The sequence below is a fragment of the Pelodiscus sinensis genome, chromosome 3 (genome assembly GCF_049634645.1).
Source record: "Pelodiscus sinensis isolate JC-2024 chromosome 3, ASM4963464v1, whole genome shotgun sequence".
Taxonomy (NCBI): Eukaryota; Metazoa; Chordata; order Testudines; family Trionychidae; genus Pelodiscus; species Pelodiscus sinensis.
In genome coordinates, this window is record NC_134713.1 from 194974956 (window position 1) to 195000268 (window position 25313).

Sequence of the window (25313 nt, forward strand, 5' to 3'; positions counted from 1 at the left end):
AAGGTGCTCTATTAACAACATTCATAATAGGAAAATAGATAAATCCTAAAACAGCCTAATTAACAATAGACTGATAACACTTTGCAAAAGGAATTTCTTTAACCATTTTTTAATGGAGAGTAATGGGCAAAAGTAGATTCCTGAGGGAACAAATTCATAACATAAGACCTGCTACAAGATATTGGTCATCTGCCAACATCAGGGACAGTATCAAAGCCCCTAAAAGGTGAAGAGAGAAAGAGCAGACATTGCCACCAGAATGAGTTTCAGTGACAATTTCTGACCTAGGCCCTGGTCTAGGAAAGTACTTAAGCATGCACAATTGACTGTGGTGTCTTATTGACTTAAAGTTAAGTAAGGTAAGTTCTTCTTCAAGCAGTGTTCCTGTGGGCGCTCCACTGTCGGTGTCTCAGGCCCCTGCGTTTATAATTGGAACCTTTTAGCAGCAGTACCCAGGGTGGCAGTGCACATGCGCAGTGTCGTTTGTGCCATAGTGAGCGTGCCAATGTGCGCACATCATCGAAGCAGTTGTTCCCAACCTCTCCACTGCATATGTCCCTCGAATTGGTTTCAGGCCTGGGGTCATTGGCACCACAGGATCCTCCATCCAGAAGACTTCCAAGAGGAAGCATTCCTCTCCCACAGCTGAGAGACTGGCTAAAAAGATATCCCCCCAGCAGAAGCCTCCTTTGTCACCAAAGGTGCAGGCTTCAGAGGATTGGCAGGTACCGGGCACGTCTGGCGTGGACAAACCCCAAGAGGCGGTTCCAACTAAAGAAGCATGCCCTGTGGCCTCAGCAGCAAAGCCAAAAGAAGACCGCACCTGTATTGTCAGTACCATTGATGTTGTTACTGAGACAAGCGGCACCCAAACCTGCACATCACTCCGGGCTAAGGATCACTCAGAACCGTCAGGACAGACCCCGACTAAGACCGCATACCAACATATCTCCAGTGCCGTCACCATCTAAGCCTCGAGATGACTCCACACTGAAACAGGCACAGGTGATTGTACTGTCAGTACCAGTGTTTCCTCCACTGCACCCTTTAACTACACACCAGGAGTTGGCGGTCGCGTCAGTACTGGGCATGCCACTCTTCAGTATTGACACTATACCTACCCTTGAGGGACCAAGTAGACTAGCTCCACCCTCTAGCTCAGCTCCACCATTCTCCAGCGAGGAGGAAGATGAAGAGGAAATCTTCTCTCCTCGCCGAAACCATCTTCACAGCTTCAGCAGCAACAGCAGCAAGGCCAAGCCCAGATGTGGCAGCCATTCTTATGGTTCCCATCCGTACCATTTCTACAGTCATGGCAGGGATGGGACTCCTGGGGCCCTTTAGAGCCCAGATGGCAGCACCCGAGGCTGAAACCCAAAGCAAGGTACAGACAGTGGTGCCAAAACCACCGGTCTCTAGCAGATTGGATACTATGCAAGCGGATGTGGAGGGCCTAGAGGAAATGCAGAAAGATGACACTCTTCCTCCATCACACATCTCGCCATCCTCTCCTGACAAGGCCATAATGCTCCCACCTTTGACTACGGGGGACGGCTCACAAATCAGATCCAAAGCCCCTCCTTCCAGATTCTCAGGGCACTTCTCCATATTCACCTCGAGTGGAGTGCCCACAGAACAGCAGTTACTGTACAAGGTGAGTAACCTCTTCTTTTTTCTTTTTTCTTTTTTCTTTTTTCTTTTTTCTTTTTTTTTGAACAAACAATGAAAATGCTTTCATCCCACACCTGAAAGTACCAAATAAAAAAAAGTCAATTGCTTGAGAAATTTGAGACAATTAAATTCTACTTCTGGTAAATTTAGAATGAAATCCTTATCTGATAACTGAAGTTAATTGTTGAAGGCATAACCCAACCATCCAAATACCGCTAATGTTGGTTATAGGATTATATGCTCAGTCATTGGCTACTCATGCTTTGTGAGTTGCAGCCGACAAGTCCAGAAGTACGTTGTAGGCAGTTTACATTACTGTGCCCAGGCTACAGAAAGACTTTCTGCAACCAAGTGTCCATAAAAAGGGCTAAAACCAGTCCTCCAAGAGTTCTAGAGTGAATAATTGAATGGTAACTGAGATTGGAGGCAGAAGACTGAACTGTGTCTGGCAGCAAGGGTAGGGATGTGTCCAGGGACTGGGGTTGGAGTAGAGCTTCAGAGGCTGGGACCACTAGTGCCCACAAAGAAGCTGGAGTTGACTATGCTAAGTACTCTGAAGCAATGAAGGTGACAAAATTTGCAGATGATACTAAATTGCTCAAGATAGTTAAGACCAAAGCAGACTGTGAAGATCTTCAAAAAGATCTCCCCAAACTAAGTGCCTGGGCAACAAAATGTCAAATGAAATTTAATGATGATAAATGTAAAGTAATGAACATCGGACAAAATAATCCCAACTGAACATTCAGTATGATAGGGACTAATTTAGCTACAACCACTCGAGAGAGATCGTAGAGTCATTGTGGATAGTTCTCTGAAAACATCCACTCAGTATGCAGCAGAGTCAAAAAAGCAAACAATGTTAGGAATCATTGAAAAGTGGATAGAGAAAAAGACAGAGAACATCTTATTGCTTCTATATAAAACCATGGTACGCCCACATCTTGAATACTGCAGATGTGGTTGTCTCATCTCAAAAACAATATATTGGCATTGGAAAAGGTTCAGAAAAGGGTAACAAAAATGATTAGGGGTTTGGAACAGGTGCCATATGAAGAGAGATTAAAAAGAATGGGACTTTTCATCTTAGAAAAAAGGAGACTAAGGGGGGTATATGATAGAGGTCTATAAAATCATGACTGGTATGGAAAAAGTGAATAAGGAAAAGTTATTTACTTGTTCCCATGACATAAGAACTAGGGGTCATCAAATGAAATTAATAGGCAGCAGGTTTAAAACAAAGGAAGTTTTTCTTCACTCAGTGCACAGTTAACCTGTGGAACTCTTTGCCAGAGGATGTTGTGAAGACCAGGACTTTAACAGGGTTAAAAAAAGAACTAGATACAGGTTAGGTCCATCAATGGCTATTAGCCAGGAGGAGTAGGAATGGGGTCCCTAGCCTCTGTTTGTCAGAGGCTAGAAATGGGTGACAGGGGAGGGATCACTTAATGATTCCCTGTTCTGTTCATTCCCTCTGGGGCACCTGGCATTGGCCACTGTTGGAATACAGGATACTGGGCTAGATGGACCTTTGGTCTGACATAGTATGGCCATTCTTGTGTTCTTATGTAATGGAGGACAATGACAATCAATTTGGTGCCATCATGTGGTGCAATAAATGAATCTTTACTCTCCTATGCCCTTGATCCCATATTATTGATGTTGTTGTGAAGGGAATGTGTTGGGGCCTACTCAGAATATGTCAAATGAGCACCAGTTTAGTTGTAAGTGTAAAGCAAGGCAACATTATTAAGATACAGGAGACGTAAGCAAAAAACAAAAACAAAATTTGATTGGATGACTAACAGTAACCCTGCGTTTAGGGAGGTAAAGTAACACAGACTACAATATGCAACAAAGTGCTGATAACCCCAAATGGAGCAGACAAATGTTTTGAAAGGGCAGAATGAGACAACAAAAATCTAACGTCAGCATTGTCAGGCGAGGGGAGGAATACCAGAAACAGGATATATAAGGTTGAATGGAACAGACCAAGAGCAGACAGGTTGCGAATCCAGAAAGCCTGGTCTGATCAACCAGGGCTTCCTTCCCAGGCGCTGAATTCAAAATCATGGAAGGGATCCTTAAGGAATCCATTTTGAGGCACTCGGAAGAGAGGAAAGTGATTAGAAATAGTCAGCATGGATTCACAAAGGGCAAGTTGTGCCTGACCAATAGCTTCTATGACGAGGTAACTGGCTCTGTGGACATGGGAAAGTCAGTGGATGTGATATACCTTGACTTTAGCAAGGCTTTTGATATGGTCTCCCACAATATTCTTGCCAGCAAGTTAAGGTAATATGGATTGGATAAATGGACGGTAAGACGGATAGAAAGCTGGCCAGAACGCCGGGCCCAGAGGGTAGTGATGAACGGTTCGATGTCAGGATGGTGGTTGGTTTCTAGCGGAGCGCCCCAATGTTCGGTTCTAGGACCGGTTTTGTTCAATATCTTTATTAATTACCTGGATAAGGGGATGGATTGCACCCTCAGCAAGTTTGCAGATGACATTAAGGTAGGGGGAGAGGTAGATACGCTTGAGGGCAGAGATAGGGTCCAAAGTGACTTAGACAAATTGGAGGATTGGGCCACAAGAAATCTGATGAGGTTCAACAAGGACAAGTGCAGAGTCCTGCACTTGGGACGGAAGAATCCCAAGCATTGTTACAGGCTGGGGACCAAACAGCTATCTGCAGAAAAGGACTTGGGGGTTACAGTGGATGAGAAACTGGATATGAGTCAACAGTGTGACCTTCTAGCCAAGAAGGCTAATGGCATATTAGGTTGTACTGAGAGGAGCATTGCCAGCAGATCCAGAGATGTCATTATTCCCCTTTATTCGGCTCTGGTGAGGCCACGTCTGGAGTATTGGGTCCAGTTCTGGGCCCCCCACTACAAAAAGGATGTGGACGCATTGGAGAGGGTCCAGCGGAGGGCAACCAAAATGATTAGGGGGCTGGAGCATATGACTTATGAGGAGAGTCTGAGGGAGTTGGGTCTGTTTAGTCTGCAGAAGCGAAGAGTGAGGGGGATTTGATAGCAGCCTTCAACTTCCTGAAGAGAGTTTCCAAAGAGGATGGAGAAAGGCTGTTCTCAGTGGTGACAGATGGCAGAACAAGGAGCAATGGTCTCAAGTTGCGGTGGGAGAGGTCCAGGTTGGATATTAGGAAAAACTATTTCACTAGGAGGGTGGTGAAGCACTGGAATGGGTTACCTAGGGAAGTAGTGGAGTCTCCATCCCTAGAGATGTTTAAATCACAGCTTGACAAAGCCCTGGCTGGGTTAATTTAGTTGGGATTGGTCCTGCCTAGTGCAGAGGACTGGACTTGATGACCTTCTGAGGTCTTTTCCAGCTCTATGATTCTATGGTTCTATGAATCTCGCTGCTGTACATAAGCTCCAAAAGGGGAACACCGGTTGTAAGTTGCAATGAAAAAATCCAAAAGGAAAGACATAAAGAAAAGAATATCTCCTGAATCAAAACAATGCTTCTATCCATCTTAATGTGAGTATTATATATTTGATAACTCTACAAACTATTCAAAGGTAAATCTGGAGGGTATAGTTGTAAGAGGAGATATTATTTCTTGTTTTTTAACTGTACTGTTCTTCTACTTTTTATTTGTATGTTATGCTATCTTAAAAGAATCAAAGATAGTGAATTGATTTAAATGAAAAATTAATTATAAAAGTAAATAGAAAATAAAAATCTTTGTTTGACCCTAAAAAGAAGTATTCCTCTGTCTGTGGTTTCAAATCCTTTAAAGAACCAAACCTGGTTACTGAAAGCTGTTACTACCAGCGGGGTACCAAAGCAGTCCCCCTGTGCTCTCTGCAGCATTTCAAAGCGGCAGCACTGCATGGAGGCCCGGATCAGCAGAGGAGTCCCCAACTGACCCCATACTCCACGCTGTGCTGCTGCTTTGAAACACCGCATGCAGACTGGGCCCAGCTGGGGATGCGGCATTTCAAAGCAGGGAGATGCTGCACATGACATTTCAAAGCGGCAGCACTGCATGGAGCCTGGGATCAGGCCCCAGGCTCCACTCAATGCTGCTGCTTTGAAGCACCTCCTCCTCCCACTCCCACTCCCCCTCTCCCCCGCTGCCTCTTTCTGATAGTCAACTAGTCACTCACATCCCTAGTCTCATTCTGTTTCTTTATTGCTCCTGAGTGTAATGTCACATCTCTAGTGGCTGGAGGGATGAGCCAGGAAAGAAGATGTCTTTTTGGTCCATGAAGATCCTGCTGGTGTGCTTTAACATAGTGCTGTTTCAGAGTATTACATTAAAATGCATTAGGGAACCTTAGGCATGCATGGACCAATTCATGCAGAACATGGCACCATTTAGAAATCACATTCCTTTTCGCCGCATCACCCCCTGGTGTAGACAAGACCTTAATATTGGGTGGTATTCTTCGCCCAGACAGTAGAGACACATGTTAACGATATCTGTCAGAGAGAGAATCCCCCCAAATGGAGGGGCATGTCATGGAGCCAGGAGACTGATGCCCTGTCATAACCTCTGTGTCGATCTGCTCTCTTCTTGTCTTTTTTCCTGACAAGGGTTACATGAAACATCAACAACTACAACAAACTATAAACTAATTAATAACAAACTACAGAAAGGATACAGTATTGTTCGCTGCCTAAGGATGTTTGAAGGCATTGAGTGGCAGTTGGGGTCTCTGCACCCATTATGCCCTCGGGGGGGGGGGGGGGGGGAGGGGAGATCATGACACATATGCAACACCTGCTGTACACAACTAGTGAAAATGTTTCAAACTCCTGTGCTGGGGAGCAGGCAACAGAAGTAGGATCCACACATGCGGAACATCTCAGCAAACCACAGTCACTGTACAGTAAGTAAACATTATTTTTGTGGTGCAGTCCAGCAACCTAATGCACCGTAACCTATTATAACTCTAATTGAAATTCATTTGCTGTTACCTCTCCACTTTCCATAAAAATAAAAAGTGGGAGGATTATAAAGTAAAGAAAAAAACTTCTCTAATGGCTCAAAATGGATAAATTATTTTCCTCTTTAGGTAAGGACAGTTTACTGCCTTATTAAAAGCATGTTTGTAGAAATGCTGTAGCATTAAAATTCCAGAGCATGAATCAGCGAACAGAGCTCCTGTCTAATGGGGATGGATCTTTATTTTTCCAAGCCAAAAGCATTTAGGTCATGCTGGGGTCATAGAAATCTTGTGTTTCCACTTATAGGAAATTATGAGAATGCTCTGCAGTGGAACCAGGGCATGTAATATTACATGATAAAGTACTGTAATGGTCTTTATTTATTATTTCTGTTTTTCCATGGAATGTTATTATGTTTACTCACAGACGCATTTTCATGCTGTTAAATAATAAAAACATCTTGAGGAATTACTGTCTGGATGTCTGATGGGCATAATTTTAGTCTGTAATGAATAACTGTAGTTCTTACAGTATGAGCACAGTACTCTAAATTCCCTACTAATGTAATAAGCAGAAACTATAAAGTGCTGTTTTATAATAAGATTTAGAGTGTAGGGATTCTTTTGCTTGTAGTGACACCTAAATGTCAATGTTAAGATGTATGTACCAGTCAACTGTACAAGAGAGAATTTGTCTATTCCGGTCATAAGCTCTCCAGCTCACATAAGCACAGTGCTCAGTGCAAAAACAGAGCACCCTTGGCCAATGCACTGAAACGCAGAAAAAAAAATCCTCCCAAAAAGCATGATCAAGACAACTGTGCATAAAATTATGGGGCCAAACTACTCTCACAGCTATGCAGCCCTAATATAGCCAATGCCATCTTCTCTGTGTATTTCAAATGTACTCCCTTATAGCAGTGGTTTTCAGCCTGTCATCCAAAGACCCCTGGAGGTTCACAGACTATGTTTGGAGGAGTAACAAAAAGTTGCCATTAGTTTAGAACAGTGGTTTTCAGTTGTGGTCCACTGACCCTTGAGGGGTCTGAAGATCTCCAAACAGGTTAACGCCACCATCTGAAAAATGTTGGAGGGCCACAAATGAAAAAAAGGTTGAAATGCACTTCCTTGTTGGAATGGCTGCACTGTTTCAACCCTCTGATTTCCTTTTAGGCATGGTTTTGCTATAGATTTTTGTTGAACACCAAACCATGGTCCAGTTCTGTGTGCAGAGTGTTCTCAAGACACCTTTGCCACACTATTCCCGCTCTTCCGATATCAGGTAGAACCCTCACTGTGGTGACCTGAAGAAAGAGGTGGAGACTGGACAAGTTGGGATGGGGCTGGCATCTTTCTTCTTCTAGTCATGTGGACTGTACCTAAAAAGATGACAACCTCAGGCTATAGTATTTTCTCTCCATATTGCTGTTCCAGGGCTTCTGAAGTCCTCTGAAGCCCATTGGTTCCCTCTATTGGCATAGCTCAAATGGAGCTGAGCTGCCAGGGAGCTAGCAAATGGATAGGCACTAGGAGTCAGAGCTGGTACAGAGGTACAGGACCTGCCTGGCCTCTTGCAGCTCTCCAGAGGATTTGCCAGGTTTGGAGGTGTACCTCATATTTCCTACAAGGGGAGAGCCCTCCTCCCCCACTGTTTGGACAATGCGCAGACATCTCTGTGAAAGATTCCTCATGACAATTTTTCCACTGACGTTCACTCCTGCAGCTCTTACTGCAAGAGGGGACAGACAGTTCAGACCCATTTCTGTGTAATTTTCAAAACTTAAAAAAAAAAGTTTTCTTGTTAATGTTTCTATATTGTATAGAGAAAATATATTGTGGTTTTGATTCTGTATCTCTGATAAGTGTTTTAGATAAGCAAAATGGGGGGAGAGGACAGAGGAAGGAAGGAATAGCAAGGTACAAGATTTTTATTTTCGAGGTTTTCAATTAACATAGTTTCAAGTTCTCGGGTCATAATACATCTCATACTTCTGCAAAGCACTTGCCTACTTTGTGGGATGTTTTTCACAAATTCTTCACTAAATTATCTTAGTTACTGTTGCTAGGTAGTATTGTTTGCTTCATAGCATCAGAGCAATAAGAGGGTCAAAGAGAACAATTCAGTATTATTGTCAGCTGAGTTAGATTGATAAGGTTCTTGGTGCGTGTCTTAGTTTTTTTTTCCCTTTTTCCCCCTAGGGAATGTCATTGTCTATGGGAATACCATTGACAGTTACTCCACAGCACAAACCCTCCTGGCTCTTGGAATTCATGGTTCTCGCATACACCTGGTGCAACCTCCACTTAGCTCAAATGTAACTTGCCTGAACAACAATGCAATCGAAAATGCTGTTAAAGAGGCACTGTTGAAGAACGATGTGTGTGTGTATTATGACAGTATACTGGCCCAGTGGAATGAAGGTGACCACCCAGATCCTATAACATGTGCTTCTTTTACAACTAAAACAAGACCATTTAAACTACAATGTTCAGTAAGTAAATGTGTTGTGTTTCTTTTGTCCGGGCTGCAAAATAATCAGTCCAAGCTAATCCCAGGTTGATGTAGCTAGATTTCCATGTCTCTGGAAGATTTAACATTAATTTATTAATCTAAGGGATAATTTAAAAATCTAAATAAAACCATTTTAGATTTCCAAATGGATTTGGATTTAAAAAGGGTTTAAATCAATAGACATACAAATTGCTATTCACTGTTGAATGACAGGTAGTTTTAATATTTTTTTAAAATCATTCTTAAAATATTTCTATTGTGTAGATGCCTACAATACTCCTCCCTACAGCGATATAAATTTGATTAAGAAACTGAATTAAAATCAACTGTAAGATCAAGTGTTAATACTGATAAGCATAAAATGGAACATACCTTTATTTTAACCATTTTAAATAGTTTTTTCTTTACCAGGACGAAATATGTATCAGCCTTCTAAATTAAGGACCGCAATTAAAAGACAATATTGGCGCTGTTGGGCCAGTCCTTTAATACTTACTCATCAGTTGGCTTAGTTGTCTAAGGACTGCTTGTATGAGTAAAAGTTTTAGGATATGCACTTACAGACACCCGCATGACCATCTTGACATATGTTTGTGTGTATTCTCCATTCATGCAGTAAGTTTGCCACCACCTAGGAGGGGAGGCCTCCCATGAGGTTCTTTGCAATAAAGTTTCTTCCAAATTCTGTACCCCTGAAGTCTATAAACCCTTCCTTCTCCCCAAATATTCCCTCAAACTCTTCCTTTCCCCCCCCTAGAAACTTTCCAATTCATCATCATCATCATCATCATCATCATCATCATCATCATCATTCCTATACACCTGTCCTTCTTCCATCCCTCCCTCCCTGTCCCCCAAGAACTCTTAGTCTGCTCTACACTCAACATCCTCATTTCCCATCCATCTCTCTCCTACTCCATCATTCTCTCCTCCTTCCTCCCCTCAAAGGGCCCTATTCCATCATTCACCCTTCTCACCTATTCTGTTCTCTCCCTTTCAGTTTTCCCCTTCGTTTTTGCCTTCCTCCACCTCTCCCCTTGCAATGAGTTGGCCATGGTAACATCTTAGTGTGGTTCCATGCTTTTCTGTCCCCAAAGAGTCAGAAACTCCTTTAGTTGCTGTGGATTTCAGGGACTGTATCTCCTCTCCTGCTGGCCCTGCCTTGTCCCTGTTTGGCAAGGCTCTACTCTGCACTCAGTTATCTGGATATGAGAGGCCCAGACACTGGGGAGTACCTCCTGGTCCAGAGAAGTGCTGGGGACAGAGCGGTTCAGAGAGTGTCATGCATGTTAACAGGAAGCATACTGGAATGTACAATTTTCTTATCCCCTCTCTGCATAGATATCACAGAGGTGGTAAGTCTAATTTTAGATCTGTCATTGTCAGGGTTCCTTTAGTAATTCTGCATTAATTAAATGTTTTGGTGTCTGAAGAAACATAAACACAGCATAGCAACTCTTGTCTTCTTCTGCAGTGCCAGGGGTGCCAAATTCCATGCCCCCTTCATTGCCTTCTCTCATTGCAGCCTCCATGTTGTCTTTCATGCTGCCCCATGTGGATGGAAAGTTTATCCAAATCAAGTCAAGTCACAAGCCTGTTCCCAATAATACTTATCCAAAGTCTCGCTTCTGCCCTGTCACCTATGTTAAAAATTCTGTGAGACAACCAAGATTGTTCATATCTTAATTGTGTAACTGCTTAATCTTATTATTGGTTAGTCCATCTTTCACCTAGCCCCTTCCAGACTTGTTTCTTTTCCTTATTTATTATTATTCTGGGCAGAATTTTATTTGTTTACATAATTTTGATGAATAACATCAGTGTTTTTAAGCATTTTTGTTATTTTTATCCATTTAAATTTTCATGATTGTGCAAAGCTTTGGGTTAAACATGTTTTGCTGATTTTTATCACTTTAAATTGCACAGCTGTAGGAAATTATGGAAGGTCAAACAACAAGGTTTCAAGGCAGTTAATTATTTAATGACAGAAGACACAGAGATTAAAAAAGTTAAAGCTTTTTCACTGTCGAAACACAAGCCGTCTACACATTGGTGTACACAGAATCCATTGTGTGTCACCTGTTTTTTGTAGAATTTGCATAGTTCTTACTTGAAGCTGTAAATGTACATCTCAGGAGCTGGGGCGGGGGATGGTGTCCCTCATTGAAATCTGATGTGGATGTGTGAAAAAGTGGCCACTTTCAATATGCCCTTGGACTGCCATCTACAGTGGTGCTAGTTTTAGCAGTTTTATAGTTCTTGTTCACTTAGAACTCCTCAGCCCGCCTTCCTAAGGAGCTGAATCTCATGCTAATTTCCCACAAGTGGCCATATGCAGAGGCCACTCAACAAAACAAAAGAAGTTGCCTACCAGTAATTTGTTCCTAGAAAGTGTAGTTTCTGCATATCCATACTACTGCCCACCCCCCTCCTTTTCTTCACAGTCTCAGATAAAGAATTCCAAAATTGGGGAAGGGACTGAGAGCAGATGAGGCCAAGACACGCCCTTTTATATCCTTGGAATCGTCAGTGCTCAGGTAGTAATTGGCCCCAATAGGAATATTAAAAACAAAAATCTGGCCACTCAACATCAGTGGTGTTATAATCCACATCTACGAATATGTGGAGGACAATGCAAAGTAATCATTTTAATTTGTATTTGTAAAACATAAACTCACAAATCCAAACATATATTGAACTTATGACTGCTATATCCAAATGATAGCTGCAATATGGATGGGATGACAAGTGGCTGGCACCGGATGCTTCAATGGAAGGAGCAAGAACCCCACAGTTGGCAGCTTTCACGATAATCTGAAACCCCTCATTGGTCTCATCCTGAACCTGATCCCTAATTATTAAAGATTTGCTTAAGCCCTGGAGTATGAGATTTAATAACCCTTCCAAAATTTATAATTTATTATAATAAATCTGGATAGTTTTGCATATACATTTCTAATACCTTTATCAATCTTGCAAAATTCTTGGCTTCAACTGAGTCCGATGACAATGAGCTCCACACTCTAAGCAGACATTGTGTGAAAATGTTTTCTTGTTTTGAATATATTGACTTTTTATGTAATTGAATGTCTCTGTTGTAAATAATAAAAAGAAAAGATGTTGTTAAAGATGCAGACCTTGTTGAAGCAAGAACACGTGACACAAGATCAAGACAACTGGAAAAGAAGGCTAGCATCTCAGAATTATGGAAACATCTTTTACTTAACTAGTTTATATTTTATCATTCGTTTTCACGTGCTAATATGTTTTTGAAATTATCCCAAACATTTATTAGTTGAAAAACAGAGTATCATTAAATATTCAGAGTATAAAAACTAATCTGGCAAACATGGTAGTTTAATTTCTTCATAAATGTTATAGCTTCAGCATGCAAAAATATGTATAATACACAAATATTCTTTCTAAGCAATGAAATTGTGTTATTTTTCAAGTGGGAGGGGGAGGGGAGAAGAGTTTTGTAAAGCCTTCTAATGACAAAGGTAAAATATGTGCATACGTTCAAGATATTTAAAGTACTAAATAATATAGTTATTAAAATATAGCAAATCTGGTTAACCAGAAAGTAGGAAATTCTGAATACTCATATTTTAATAAATCTCATCTCTTTGGGTCTCTCTTAATTTTAATTAATCTCAAAATTTAGTCACTAGACCACATCAGGGTATACAAAGCCATATTGTATTTTGTGCTTATTACATGTCATAAGTCACAGAACCTCTTTTATTGTGTTAGACAATGACTAATGTATTATGACCTCCATTATTATACCTTTTTTAGGCATTTTTTAACTTTTCCAACAAGGGAGTGGATTATGAAACCTTCAAGGCAATTAATGATGCATGCCTTGTTTATGATGGAAGACTTGTGATTGATGCCAACTTCCATACTAATGATGTTGCTATCAGAGCAGCAGGTCCTTTAACCAAGTTCTCCAATATATATCATGCAAATGAATGGACTCACAGCAATTTTAGTTCGAAAGAGATCGGTTTCCAGCTTGCTGCAGCTATGCTGAATCTCTTTGATCCAACCCTTGAACCAGTTTCCGAGCCACCAGAAGATCTGGATAGACTTATCCCTATGTACAAGGGATGCAAAATTCAAGGTGTGTCAAAAACAAATGATTCAATCCATTACTCTTTTCTGTTTTCTTCCGTACTTTCTTCTATAGCACAAAATTCCATGGTATGGCATGAATTACATCAGTGACTTGAAAGCTTTTATATAAGGAATAAATTGTTGATCTGTAGGAAATTTTATACTGTACACGAGCTGATGAGTACATGAAGTACTTTAATGTTATTGTGTTTCTAGTTAGTCATCTTAGTGAAGGAAGACTCCATGTCCGCACACTTTGTCACTACCATCAGACTTGTTCTCTTTTCCATTTGTTTGCTGTTAATTCTTCACCTCTCTCTTTAGGCTCACTTCTTGATGATAAAGGTGTATTTAGCTTAACACTGATTGATGAGAACATGTAGTGCAGCTAATTAGACCACTTTGCTTGTAACAACACATGCTAGTTTTTAGCGTATATACTTGAAACCTTTCGATTCACCACTCCCAGTTTTGCATTTTACAACTTTGACCAATTGAATTTTCTGTCAATTTCATATCAGTGATATTGTTAGCAACGAACTCTTATGAAAAAATCAGTTTCTTTATACCTGTGATTTATCCTTGTTCTTATTAGGGACTGAGCCAACAAATTCAATAAAGTACAGGTTGAATCTCTCTAATCCAGCACTCTCTGATCCAGCAACATCTGTGATCTAGGTATGATTTTAGTTAGCTGGATGTCCACTTATCATGGGTGTGGCCAAGTTTCCCATCGTCCCATAAAGTTTGTTTACAGCCACCAGTCCTGGCTCTCAGTGTTCTGTGTTGTTATTTAGCTCTAATTTACCCCTAAATGTCTAAATTTACCCCTAAAGAGCCCAGTTAGCAGTGGAGGTGTTGCAATGCTGCTAGACAATATTGACTTCCCATGGTCCAGCAAATTCTCTGGTTCGTCACCAATCAGGTTCTGAGGGTGCCAGACTAAAGAGGTTCAACCTGTAACAACTTTTTCTCAAATCTTGTCCTGAAGGAATAAGTTTTGATGCTGAAATCCCCTGGTAATGATTCCAAGTAATACATAGAAGATTAAATTTTAGGGGTATCTGCACATCTTGGTTTAGTCCCAAAACAGAAGTATTAGAAAATGCCAAGAAATTTGATTCCCATGTTATTTCATATCAAGTCAAATCTTGGAGGTAACAGAAATGTTTCAAAAAAGGGTTCAGTCATATGAGATTTCCAATATGAAGTTTATCAGAAACAAACTGAGTATTTGACATTTTAAAGGGACATTCATCCACCCTACTTTAAATAAATTCACAAAAATAAATTCACAAACGTAAATACATTATCATAATGTAACAAAAAACATTCTACAACATAATTAAAAGTTACAGGCAGACTATCTCAGGCTCTTAAATTGCAGGGGATCATTCTGCCTTGGAATAGCAACTCATTAACTAAACACTATATAAGTTCAAGTGCACCATTGCGTTCACACTCTTTTGTGATAATGTGGTGGTGCTGTAGTGTCCTGAATACCAGGAAGTTGATTCAGAGGAGTAGATGAGTTAGTCTGTAACTAGAAAAACTTAAAAAATGAATAGTCTGGTAGCACATTAAAAATGGTACCACTTTAAAGACTAACAAAACATGTAGATAGTATCATGAGCTTTTGTGGGCACAACCCGGTTCTTCAGATGACTGGAGTATTAAAAGTCCAGATCCAGGAATAAATAATGGAAGGGGGGTAGAAAGGAGGGGGGAAAAGAGAGAAAAAAGACAGTGAATAGATTGTTCAAGTTACAAGAGGCTGATAAGAACAATTAGCACCTCCATTGTTTAGTTGGTTAAGTCATTAGGATGTGGAAGGTAGTGTAGGAGCCAGATGATATCTCTGTTCATTCCATTCTGATAAGAATCAAACTTGTAAATTAAGTTAAGTTCCAACCATTCCCTGTATATTTGGCTTGTGGAATTGGCCTGAAACAACATGGTGACTTGGAGATCCATTAATGATGGCCCAGGCAGGTTAAAGTGTTTTCCAACAGGTTTCTGTGTTTTGCCTTTTCGGATACCTGATTTGTGTCTGTTAATTCTTTCCCGTAGAGACTGTCCAGTTTGGCCAATATTCATGGCAGTGGGGGCATCGCTGGCATTTGATGACATAGATCACATTAGTGGATGTGCAGTTAAATGAGCTTCTGATGTAGTGGCTGATGTTGTTGGGTCCAATGATGAAATTGCTTGTGTAGATGTGTGGGCAGAACTGGCACCCGGGCTGATTGCAGGGCTGAGTTCCTGGATGAATATGATGGAGGTGTGTTGTGTGGTTACTGGAAAGAATTTGTTTGAGGTTAGGGGGTTATCTGTAGGCAAGGATTGGCCTTTTCCCCAAGGCCTGTGAGAGTGAGGGGTCATTTTCCAGGGTAGGTTGTAGATTGTTGATAATGCGTTGGAGGGGTTTAAGTTGTGGGCTGTAGGTGATGGCAAATGGAATTCTGTTGTTTTCTCTTCTTGGCCTGTCTTGAAGTAGTTAATGTCTGGGAACTCTTCTGGCTCTGTCAAAAGTTGTCAGGAAGATGATTATAAGGAATCCATTTGATCTGTTAAGGAATCAGCTGGACATGGTACCAAAGTTTCTTCTACTAAGTCATCCAAATTAGTAGTTTTAACTGGAGTTGATTTGTTCAGAGGAACAAAAGTCCTACTGTAACATCCCTGGATTCTGGTACTTGTTGTGCCTGCAACTGATCCGTATGTCAATCCATAGAGGACCACTGGACAATTTCACCTTAAGCAAAAAACCAGTTGCATGCATTTTACAAGATATCAGCTGCCCATTTCATTTCACAGTCATAGTGTTGAGTCCTCACTAAGTTTCCTACTTCAAAAGAATTATGACAGGTCTTACATCATTGATCAATGTGGACTGCTTGGGATTTGTCTAAACAGGAGGCCCCATCAGGACATAGCAGATTCCAATAGGTACCCAAAGTTCGCTTCAAGGAAGGAATTGCAGGTGTCTCCTGTGTAGTAGCATATGGTGCATTTCTGTAGGACAAGAAATACATTGTCCCGTGTCTGCTGATGACTCAAAATAGATTTGTTAGCTGTAAGGCATGCTTAAGTGTATAGGATGTTCCACTCATCAATTTGTAGCAGGATGGTATGAACAGCGCATATGTGTTAATTCCATTTGAATCTAGGAACCTCTGAAATTTTCCAGAACATAGTTGAGGTTCATGGTCACTCACCAACTGTAACCATTAGCCAAATTGATTGAACAAGGTACAAAGATATCCAATGGTCTTGGTTGTTGTAGTAGAAGTCATTCTGAAAACTAGTGGTCATTTTAAATGGGTGTCAGCTAGAGCCAAAAGCCATGTAACTTTCTAATAGTCTGGCAAAGTCCAAAGGGTCTGAGGTGGAGACCAAGGACATAGATAAGGTAGGCCAGGGTCTTACTGAATTTGTGAATATGTCGTATTTGATCTTCCTTTCAATGTCTTTGTTGATCCCTGGTCAGCAGACAGGACTCTGGGCTATAGTCTTCATCCATATAATGCCAATATGATCTTTATGAAGTCTTCCTAAAGCAGGCCTGGGCAAAATACCTTCTGAAGGCCAAATACAGCCCGCCAAGCCACCAGATCTGGCTTGCAGTTGCAGCGGGGAACCTCAGGTAGACTCCCTGACTATCCCCCCCACACTGTTGAAAAAAGCTGCTGCTGGGTGGGGCAGAAGGGAGGCTTCATGCACTGTCCCTGCCCCCAGCACAATCCCATTAGCCTGTTTCTGGCCACTGGGAGCTGCCTGTTGACAACAGGCAGCTTGTGAAGCATCCTATGTCCCTCCCCTCAAGCTCGTAGCTGTTCAAAAACCACATGGCCTTTGCAGCCAGTGCAAGGGTGAGGCAGGCAAGGAGTCTGCTTGAGGAAGCTTCTGGCTGGGAGTCAAGCAGGTAAGTCTCCCAGCCAGAGCCTGCCTCTGGCATCCCAACTCTTTTCCCCCCTACTCCACATAGCCAAAATCCTATGCCCCTTTCCTGTGCCCATATCCCCTCTCAAATCCTGCTCCCCAATATCTTGCCCCAGGTCATAGCTCCCTACTGTTCAAGGTCACAACCCAAGCCTTCTGCTCCCCCTGCAACCCTACCCCACATAACCTAAACCCTCTGCTGTCCCTCATGTCCCTATATCCCCTTTCAGATCCTGTACTCCAATCTCCTGCTGCAGGTCACAACCCAAACTCCTCCATCCCCTCCTGCACTGTAGTTCCCTTCCCCAGGTCATAACCCCCTCTTGACCAAGGTCATGACCCAAACCCCAGCAGTCCAGTCCCCTAACCCTGGTCACAACTGCCTCCTTCACCTAAATTTCCTCCTAGACCCAACACCCTCTCCTGCACCCCAATCTCTTACTGCAAGCTCCCTTCTGCACCCAACTCCTTCCCTGACTCCCGCCCCACCTCCTCCATTAATATGAAAAGTGCAGTCCTTGATCACTTTCCAAATTCGTGGAGTGGCCCCCCCCATCAAAAATTACTGCCCACCCTGGCCATATACTAAAGCATACTATAAGCTGTTTGCAATGGAAAGAAGTTATCAAAGTGGATAAGAACTGAGTTAACAGCTTCTTTTGATGCTTTAAATGCACAATCACAGTCTTTAATTCTTTTTTTTTCTTGCTTGTCACTGTTCTTGTAAAGATGTGAATACTAGATTGCCAGATCAGGCAGAAATTTACTATAGTAGTTAAGCAGTCCTAAGAATAAAAGCACTGTGACATGTTCTCTGGCAGTGGCACTTAAAGAAATGGCTTCACTAGAAATTTAATTAAACTCATAGCACCTTTAAGGTTTTCAACTGAAACATTCAGGTGTCTCAATGTAGTCAGGCCATAGCTGCAAGACAGCATCCACATTCAGAAGGTGATCCTTTCCTGTAACAAGATGCCATCCAAACAGCACTGAACTCCATTCACTTCCTTCAGAATCTCATCCCTGGCTTTGCGGAACAGAGGTGCCCATGTGATAGTGAAAGGCAATCTGTTGAAGCAAAATAAGCCTTTTTGTGTGTTATCTGTGAGATGCCAGATCAGCCATCATTCTAGACATACCTTGAGCAAATCCAATTTACTAAAATTGTGTCCCCAACTCACTATGTGAAACTAGTGTGAAATTGGTGGCAAGAATCCAATGTTCACTAAACAGTCCAAATCAGCTTCTTCCAGAGAGTTGGGAGCATGAAGTCCAGCTCTGGGCTTGTGATATTTTGGCTGGCTATCAGATTAACACTGAGCTTTACTGACTCATTGATCATCTATCCAAATCCTTTTTCCATTGCTTTGTTGATATAAAATTGAGCATCAATGTGTATGTTCTTTGCATAAGTTGCATGCTGCACAGGTCATTGAAAATGTGTCCTTTGAGATCCACCATCCCTAGTTTGGCTTTAGTTATGTACTACATCTTATCAACTGTCAGACAAAATATAAAGACCTGGCAGGTAAAGCCCATCGTTGACCAGCAAAGTCATTTTGTGTAGATTACACTTAAAGAAAGTTCAAGACATTAAATTTATGTAATTGAATTTGTTATTAATGTGCTTGCAAAAGGGAAGTAAAAGAACAGTTTTGAATTTCTAGGATTTCAACTTCAAACATTATTCATTTTATTGAATAAATGCCATACATAGTAAATTTGAATCAGAAACTCATAAAGCTTCCATTACTCTTTCTAACCAATTTGAATTATTTTGTGATTTGTAACAGTAACAATTTTCTTTGCACTAAAGTGACATTTTAATAGGTGATTCAGTTTTAATTTTGTTAGCAAATATTTTTTATGAATCTAATCATAATAGACATGATTCTTTTCCGATGAAAATAAAAAATAATTGTGTAAACTTTTCACACAGTATGTTCCAGTTTATAAAGTAGAGCATTTAGCTCATTTAAGTGGCAGGATTGTCTGTGCAAAACTTGGTACTTGTAGGTAATCCGAAGTACAACTTTATTTTTCACACACAAATCCACAAACAAACTCACTATTCAAAATATATAATAGACATATTCTTTGCTAATAACAGACCAGATTTTGAAGTCATTTATACGGTTATAAATCTGGAATAATTTCACTGAAATCAGAAGCTATATTCCATTTTAACATCAATATAACTGTGATCAGAATCTGACCCCGTGTAACTATTACACTGAAATAGACAAAAATACAAAAACATATACAAATGCATACAATATGAATGCCATCAAAAAGCAACATTTTCCCTCTCTCCAGGGAATTATTTAGTAAATAAAATGTGACTGGGGGAAACTTTCTTTTTGTTTTGTTTTATGGATGAATAAATAAACTGCAATTTACAACATTAACAAAGAAATTAATCTTAGCTGTTTTGTCTATGGCAGGAGGTGTTCTTCCTGGAAGTTATTATTACTTGCATATTTCAAAGCCAGGAATCCCTGCACGCTTGGATGTACAAATTACACAGCCTAATTATGTAAGTATTGCTACTGAATTTTCTTTTTTGCTTTGCCCTTGCTTCAGAAATGCATTCTTATTCCGGACATTACCTAAGTATTGTGCGCTTGAGTACTGTCCTGAATAGTGATGGACACACTTAAAAGCTTTCCTGAATCTGGGCATTTATCAATAAATCCATGAACTATGTGTTTATTGCCAGTATCTCTAAGGCATTTTCAGCTTTTTCTTTACCCGAAATCTGAGTTTGCAGGTATACCACAAATAGAATAGAGACAGAAACAACCTAAAAGGACTGATTCTCTAAGATAGCATCTGTGCAAGACCTTTACTCATGGAATGAGGCCAACAGACCTCCAGTAGCTTTTCAAGTGTTTTTAGTTCCTTACATTTGGAAATTCTTCGTAAGAACAGAGTTTAAAGGAGGGACATGGACTTAGAAGAAGTCATGAAAATCAAATCATGGCTCCCCCTCTTTTTAGATTCTGGATGCTGGAACCAGAAGGAACCTTACAGTAGCCCTTTTGGGTAATGGAGGAGCCCTCTTAAGGAGAGGCTTCTCCATGCTAAATACAGAAAGCATTATTAGAACTCTTTCATTGCACCTTTTGACTTGTTCACAGCCCTCTTCAGAGGGAATATCTTTTAAAACATTCCAAACACTTCATGCACCTCATCAAAGAACATGCTGCAGAAAGAAATGAGAAAAACTAGCAAGATGTATTAGCAAAGTGCTGCAGGAATAACAGAGCTTGCTGTAACCTAGCAACTAATTTTACAAAACTAGAACATGAGCGCAGCTCAAAATATACCTGTGAAATATTTGGCCATGACATTGAAATATGAGGTTTTAAAAGCATAATTACCTTTTGTCCATTCGGTAGCTGACTCCTTTGTCTAAGTCAGCGATTCTCAAACTGGGGGTCAGGACCACAAAATGGGTTGTGTCCCCTTTGAATGGGGTCACCAGGGCTGTCTTAGACTTGCTGGGGCCTGGGTCTGAAGCCCAAGCACCATTGCCCAGGGCCAAAGTTAAAGCCCAAGGACTTCTGCCCTGGGTGGCAGGCCTCAGGTTGCAAGTCCCTTCTCTGAGACTGAATGCCTTGAGCTTCAGCTTTGACCCTTCTGCCTAAAGCAGTGGGGGTCAGACTTTGGCTCCCTCATCCAGGGCAGTGAAGCTCAGTCAGGTTCAAGCTTCAGTGGCCTCTCCTGAGATTATGAAGTAATTTTTATTGTCAGGAAGGGATTGTGGGACAATGAAGTTTGAGAACCACTGGTCCAAGTGTATCCAAGCAGTGTCACACCAGAATTAACATCCAACACAATTGGTATTTCAGCTGTAGTTGTGTTACAGGAAAGTCTAGAGTCCCTAGCAAAGATTGGGACCCGATAGTGCTAGGAATTCTAGAAAAATATACTAGGATACAGTTCCTGCCATGATGAAGTTGCAATTTAAATAGATCAAACAGACTGGTCGGTGAAGGAGAGTGGAGTAGTGTTTTATCCAAAGTCGCATGGCATGTCAGAAGTAGAGCTGGGAGTGAAACCACATTTCCTAATCCCAATATAGTGCCATATCCACCAGTCCGTACTGGCTCTTGACAGTTTAAAAGGCTGATCTGCAGGCTTATTTCTCACCAAGTTCTAGCAAAACAGAAACAAAAAAACATTCCCTGCTGAGTAGAAGGAAAAGAATTCAATAAGTATTTCTTAATTTGTATCTTTTTTGGGACAGATCCTCAGCTTTTTGTAATTCCATACAGCATCGCTACTTTCAAGCAGGGCTGTCAATTTATCTGTGTTAACGTCTGCAATTAACGCAAACCAGGATTAACACATTAAAAAAATTAATGCATTAATTGCAGGCGTTAATGCTGCGCTGCCCCTTTGAAGCACCAGAGTGGCACTTCAAAGGGGCAGTGGAATGCGGAGCTGGGGATCAGCTGGGCACTCCAGCTGATCCCCAGCTTCGCTTTGCTGCCCCTTTGAAGTGCCGCTCCGGTGCCTCAAAGAGGCAGCGCAACCACGGCGGCCTTTCCAAGGGGCAGTGCTGCACAGAGACTGTGGTCAGCTGGGGGCTCCTGCTGATCTCAGGATCCTAAGGTGCTACCCCTTTGAAATGCTGCTGCAGTGTTTCAAAGGGGTAGCATGCGCGATTAATCATGATTAAATTTTTTTAATCACTTGACAGCCCTACTTTCAAGAGAATTATATTGATTTATACACATTGAGGATTTGGCTCTGTAATTTTAAGAGGTGCTCTACTACTGCCATGATAGAGACACAGAAAAACCTAGATAGATATAGCACGTGAATGGATAAATATTGTGAAAGAATTGCATGAGCAGATGGTACCTGATCTTGAAGTTTGTCAAAACAAAAGTACCATTTTTAAATATTGTGGATGATAAATAACTATAATTTGAGATGGCTGAAAATGTACTGTGCATTTCCAAAGTTAGTACAGATGTGTCAAAGTAATAATAATAAACACTGATTTACGAAAGAGAATATTTGTTAATGTGGTTTAACATTTATATGAGGTCACTGTTATCTGTGGACAGTAGCAATTCTAAAACAACTTCAGCTAAAAAACCCCTTATATCCAAGTAAATATACTGAACTTTATGTTTTCGTTTATACCGTTAGCAATCTTAAATGAGCTTCCTTTTATTTCTGTCAGGCTTGGCTATTCTTGCACCATAATAGTATTTTTTAAAATCCATTTTCCTTTGTTTTTTTAAGCTATTTTTGATATTCAAAGAAAATAAAAAGCTTAAGTCTGGATCTTCCATTTGATAGCATGTGGGCAGACTTCTGTACTCCTATAGTTCCCCATTGATTTCAAAGGGGTGCCACATGGTTATAGAAGGCAGACTGCCATTTTTAGACTTCGTTCTGACTGACAGGGAGGAAATGGTTGCAAATCTGAAAAGTTGAAGGCAGTTTGGGTGAAAGTGAGCATGAAATGATAGATTTCATGAAATGAAGGAAAGGAAGGAGTAAGAGCAGCTGGTTAAGGACAAGGATAGAACAAGAAGCAATGGGCTTAAACTGCAGCAAGGGAGGTTGAGGTTGGACATTAGGAAAAAGTTCCTAACTGTCAGGGTGGTCAAACACTGGAATAAATTGCCCAGGGAGGTTGTGGAATCTCCATCTCTGTAGATATTTAAGAGTAGGTTAGATAAATGTCTATCAGGGATGGTCTAGACAGTATTAGGTCCTGCCATGAGGGCCGGGGGCTGGACTCGATGACCTCTTGAGGTCCCTTCCAGTCCTAATATTCTATGATTCTATGAATGGGCATCAAAAAGCAAACTCAGAGACCAGGCAGGTGAGATGCCATGAGAAGAAAATCTATGGGAGAAAGGAGTTCAGAAGAGCTGTTAGTTTCTCAAAGAGACAATATTAAAGAAACAACAGCAAGCTATGTTGATGCAAAGGAAAGATAGGGCTTGTAATAAGAAGCCAACATGGCTTCATCGGAAGGTCTTTAATTATCTGAAAATCAAAAAGGAGTCCTTCAAAAACTGGAAATATAGATAGATTGCTAAAGAGGAATAGCAAGGACAAGATCAAAAAGTCTGATTCAGGAAATCAGTAAGGCTCAGGCACACCTAGTAAATAAGAAGGCATTCTTTAAAAGCATTAGGAACAAGAGAAAGGGAAAGTGTAGGTGCTCTACTTGGTAGAGGAGAAAAAGGGTAACGGTGACCAGATATTCAATAACAAATGGTCTAGTAGCACTTTATAGATTAACAAAACATGTAGATGGTATCATGAGATTTCGTGGGCACAGCCCACTTCTTCAGATGATCGGAGTTTTGAGTTTAGAATGTGCAGACCCAAAATATTTCATATTAACAAGGGAGAAAGAATGAAAGCCAAAATAGGGCAAGGACAGGTAAAAGGATATTTAGGCAGGTTGGAGGAATTCAAGTCAACAGAGCCTAATGAAATTGATCTTAGGACACTTAAGGAACTAGCTGAAGCCATCTTGGATGATCTTTCAGGTCTCATGGAGAATGAGTGAGAAGAGCAAATATAATATATGTCTTTAAAATGGGGAACAAAGAGCTGGAAAATTATAGATTAACTTAAATAAATGGAAAATTACTGGAACACATTATTAAACAATCAGTTTCTGAGCACTTATAGGATAATAAGGTTTAAGCTATGGCCATCAAGCCAGACAAGCTTAATTTCCTTCTTTGACAGGGATACTGGCCTACTGGATAGGTGTGGAGCTATAGAAGTGATATATCTTGAAGTTTGATACCACCCCAAATTACGTTCTCATAAGCAAACTAGGAAAATGTGGTCTAGATGAAATTACTATAGGGAAGGTGCAGAACTGATTGAAAGATCATACTGCTGTCAAACTGGGGGATATGTCTAATGGATTCTTATAGTGGTCTGTCTAGGGATGTAAGCTTATTGGATAGTTGACTAGTGACTCAACTAGTCACTCCCCTACCCCCCATCAGAGAGAGGCAGCAAGGTGAAGCAGGAGTCAGTGCTGGGGGAGCCACGTTAAAAGCCAGCCCCAGACCCCAGCACCATCTCCACTGGGAGGGCAGGAGAGGCAGGGGTGTAGTGGGAGACCGGGCATGAGCCGTGAATCAGCTGATTTCCAGCTCGTGCTGAGTCCCCCCCCCCCTTCTGCACTTGTGCTTTTTAAATGTATTAAGAGCAACTAGGCTCTTAATACATTTAAAAGGGAGAGCTACAGCGGGGTTAGCTCCCGGGGTCAGGAGCTAGCCCCACTGTGGTGCTGCAGTTTTCCCCCTTATCAACTAATTTCATTGACTAGTTGATTACCTGATTAAACAGCATTTAACATCCCTAGGTCTGTCCTGGGTCTAATACAGACATTTTTTTAATGACATGAATAATGGATTAGAGAGAGTCCTTATATAATTTATGACTGGCACCATGCTGGAAGGGACTGCTAGCACTGCAGAAGACAGGATTAGAATTCAGAATGACTGATAATTTGAGGAATCGGTCTGAATCAACAAGATGAAATTCAATAAAGACAAGTGCAAAGTACTACACCCAGGAAAGAAACATCAACACATAACTGCAAAATGGGAAATAACTGGCTAGGTAGTAGTACTGCTGAAAAGCCTCTGAGGGCTGTGGTGGATCTCAAATTGAGTAGGAATGAACAATGTAATGCAGTCACAAACAGTCTACTATCTTTCTGGAATGTATTAACTGGAGTGTTGTATGTGAGACATGGGAGATAATCATCCCACTCTGACACTGGGGAGTTCTCAGCTGGAGTAATGTGTATAATTCTAGTCTCCACACTTTAAGAAGGATGTTAACAAACTGGAGAGAATGCAGAGGAAAACAAAAATGATAAAAGGTTTAGAAAACCTGACCTATGAGGAAAGGCTAAAAAAAGCTAGGCATGTTTAGTCTTGAGAAAAGGTGGGGTGGGAGGAGATCTGATAACAGTCTCCAAATATGCTAAGGGCTGCTATAAAGAGTACAGTGATCAATTGTTCTTTGTGTTCAATGAAGGGAGAACAAAAAGTAATGGACTGAAGCTGTAGCAAGGGAGATTTAAATGAGATATTAGGAAAAAATGTTCTAATTAGAAGGATAGTTCAGGACTGGAATA

At 41.0% G+C, this 25313-nt stretch overlaps 1 protein-coding gene across 5 annotated transcripts in view; it reads left to right on the forward strand.

The window, feature by feature from the left end:
- CFAP61 (cilia and flagella associated protein 61) overlaps window positions 1–25313 on the forward strand; it is a 200512-nt gene that overhangs the window by 133314 nt on the left and 41885 nt on the right. For 4 of the 5 annotated variants that reach the window (XM_075925780.1, XM_075925782.1, XM_075925783.1 and 1 more), the window contains 3 exons: window positions 8791–9083; window positions 12902–13229; window positions 19609–19700. In XM_075925780.1, the coding sequence (XP_075781895.1) occupies window positions 8791–9083; window positions 12902–13229; window positions 19609–19700 (713 nt within the window). The remainder of the gene's footprint in view (window positions 1–8790; window positions 9084–12901; window positions 13230–19608; window positions 19701–25313) is intronic. The other variant, XM_075925784.1, reaches the window with a different exon arrangement.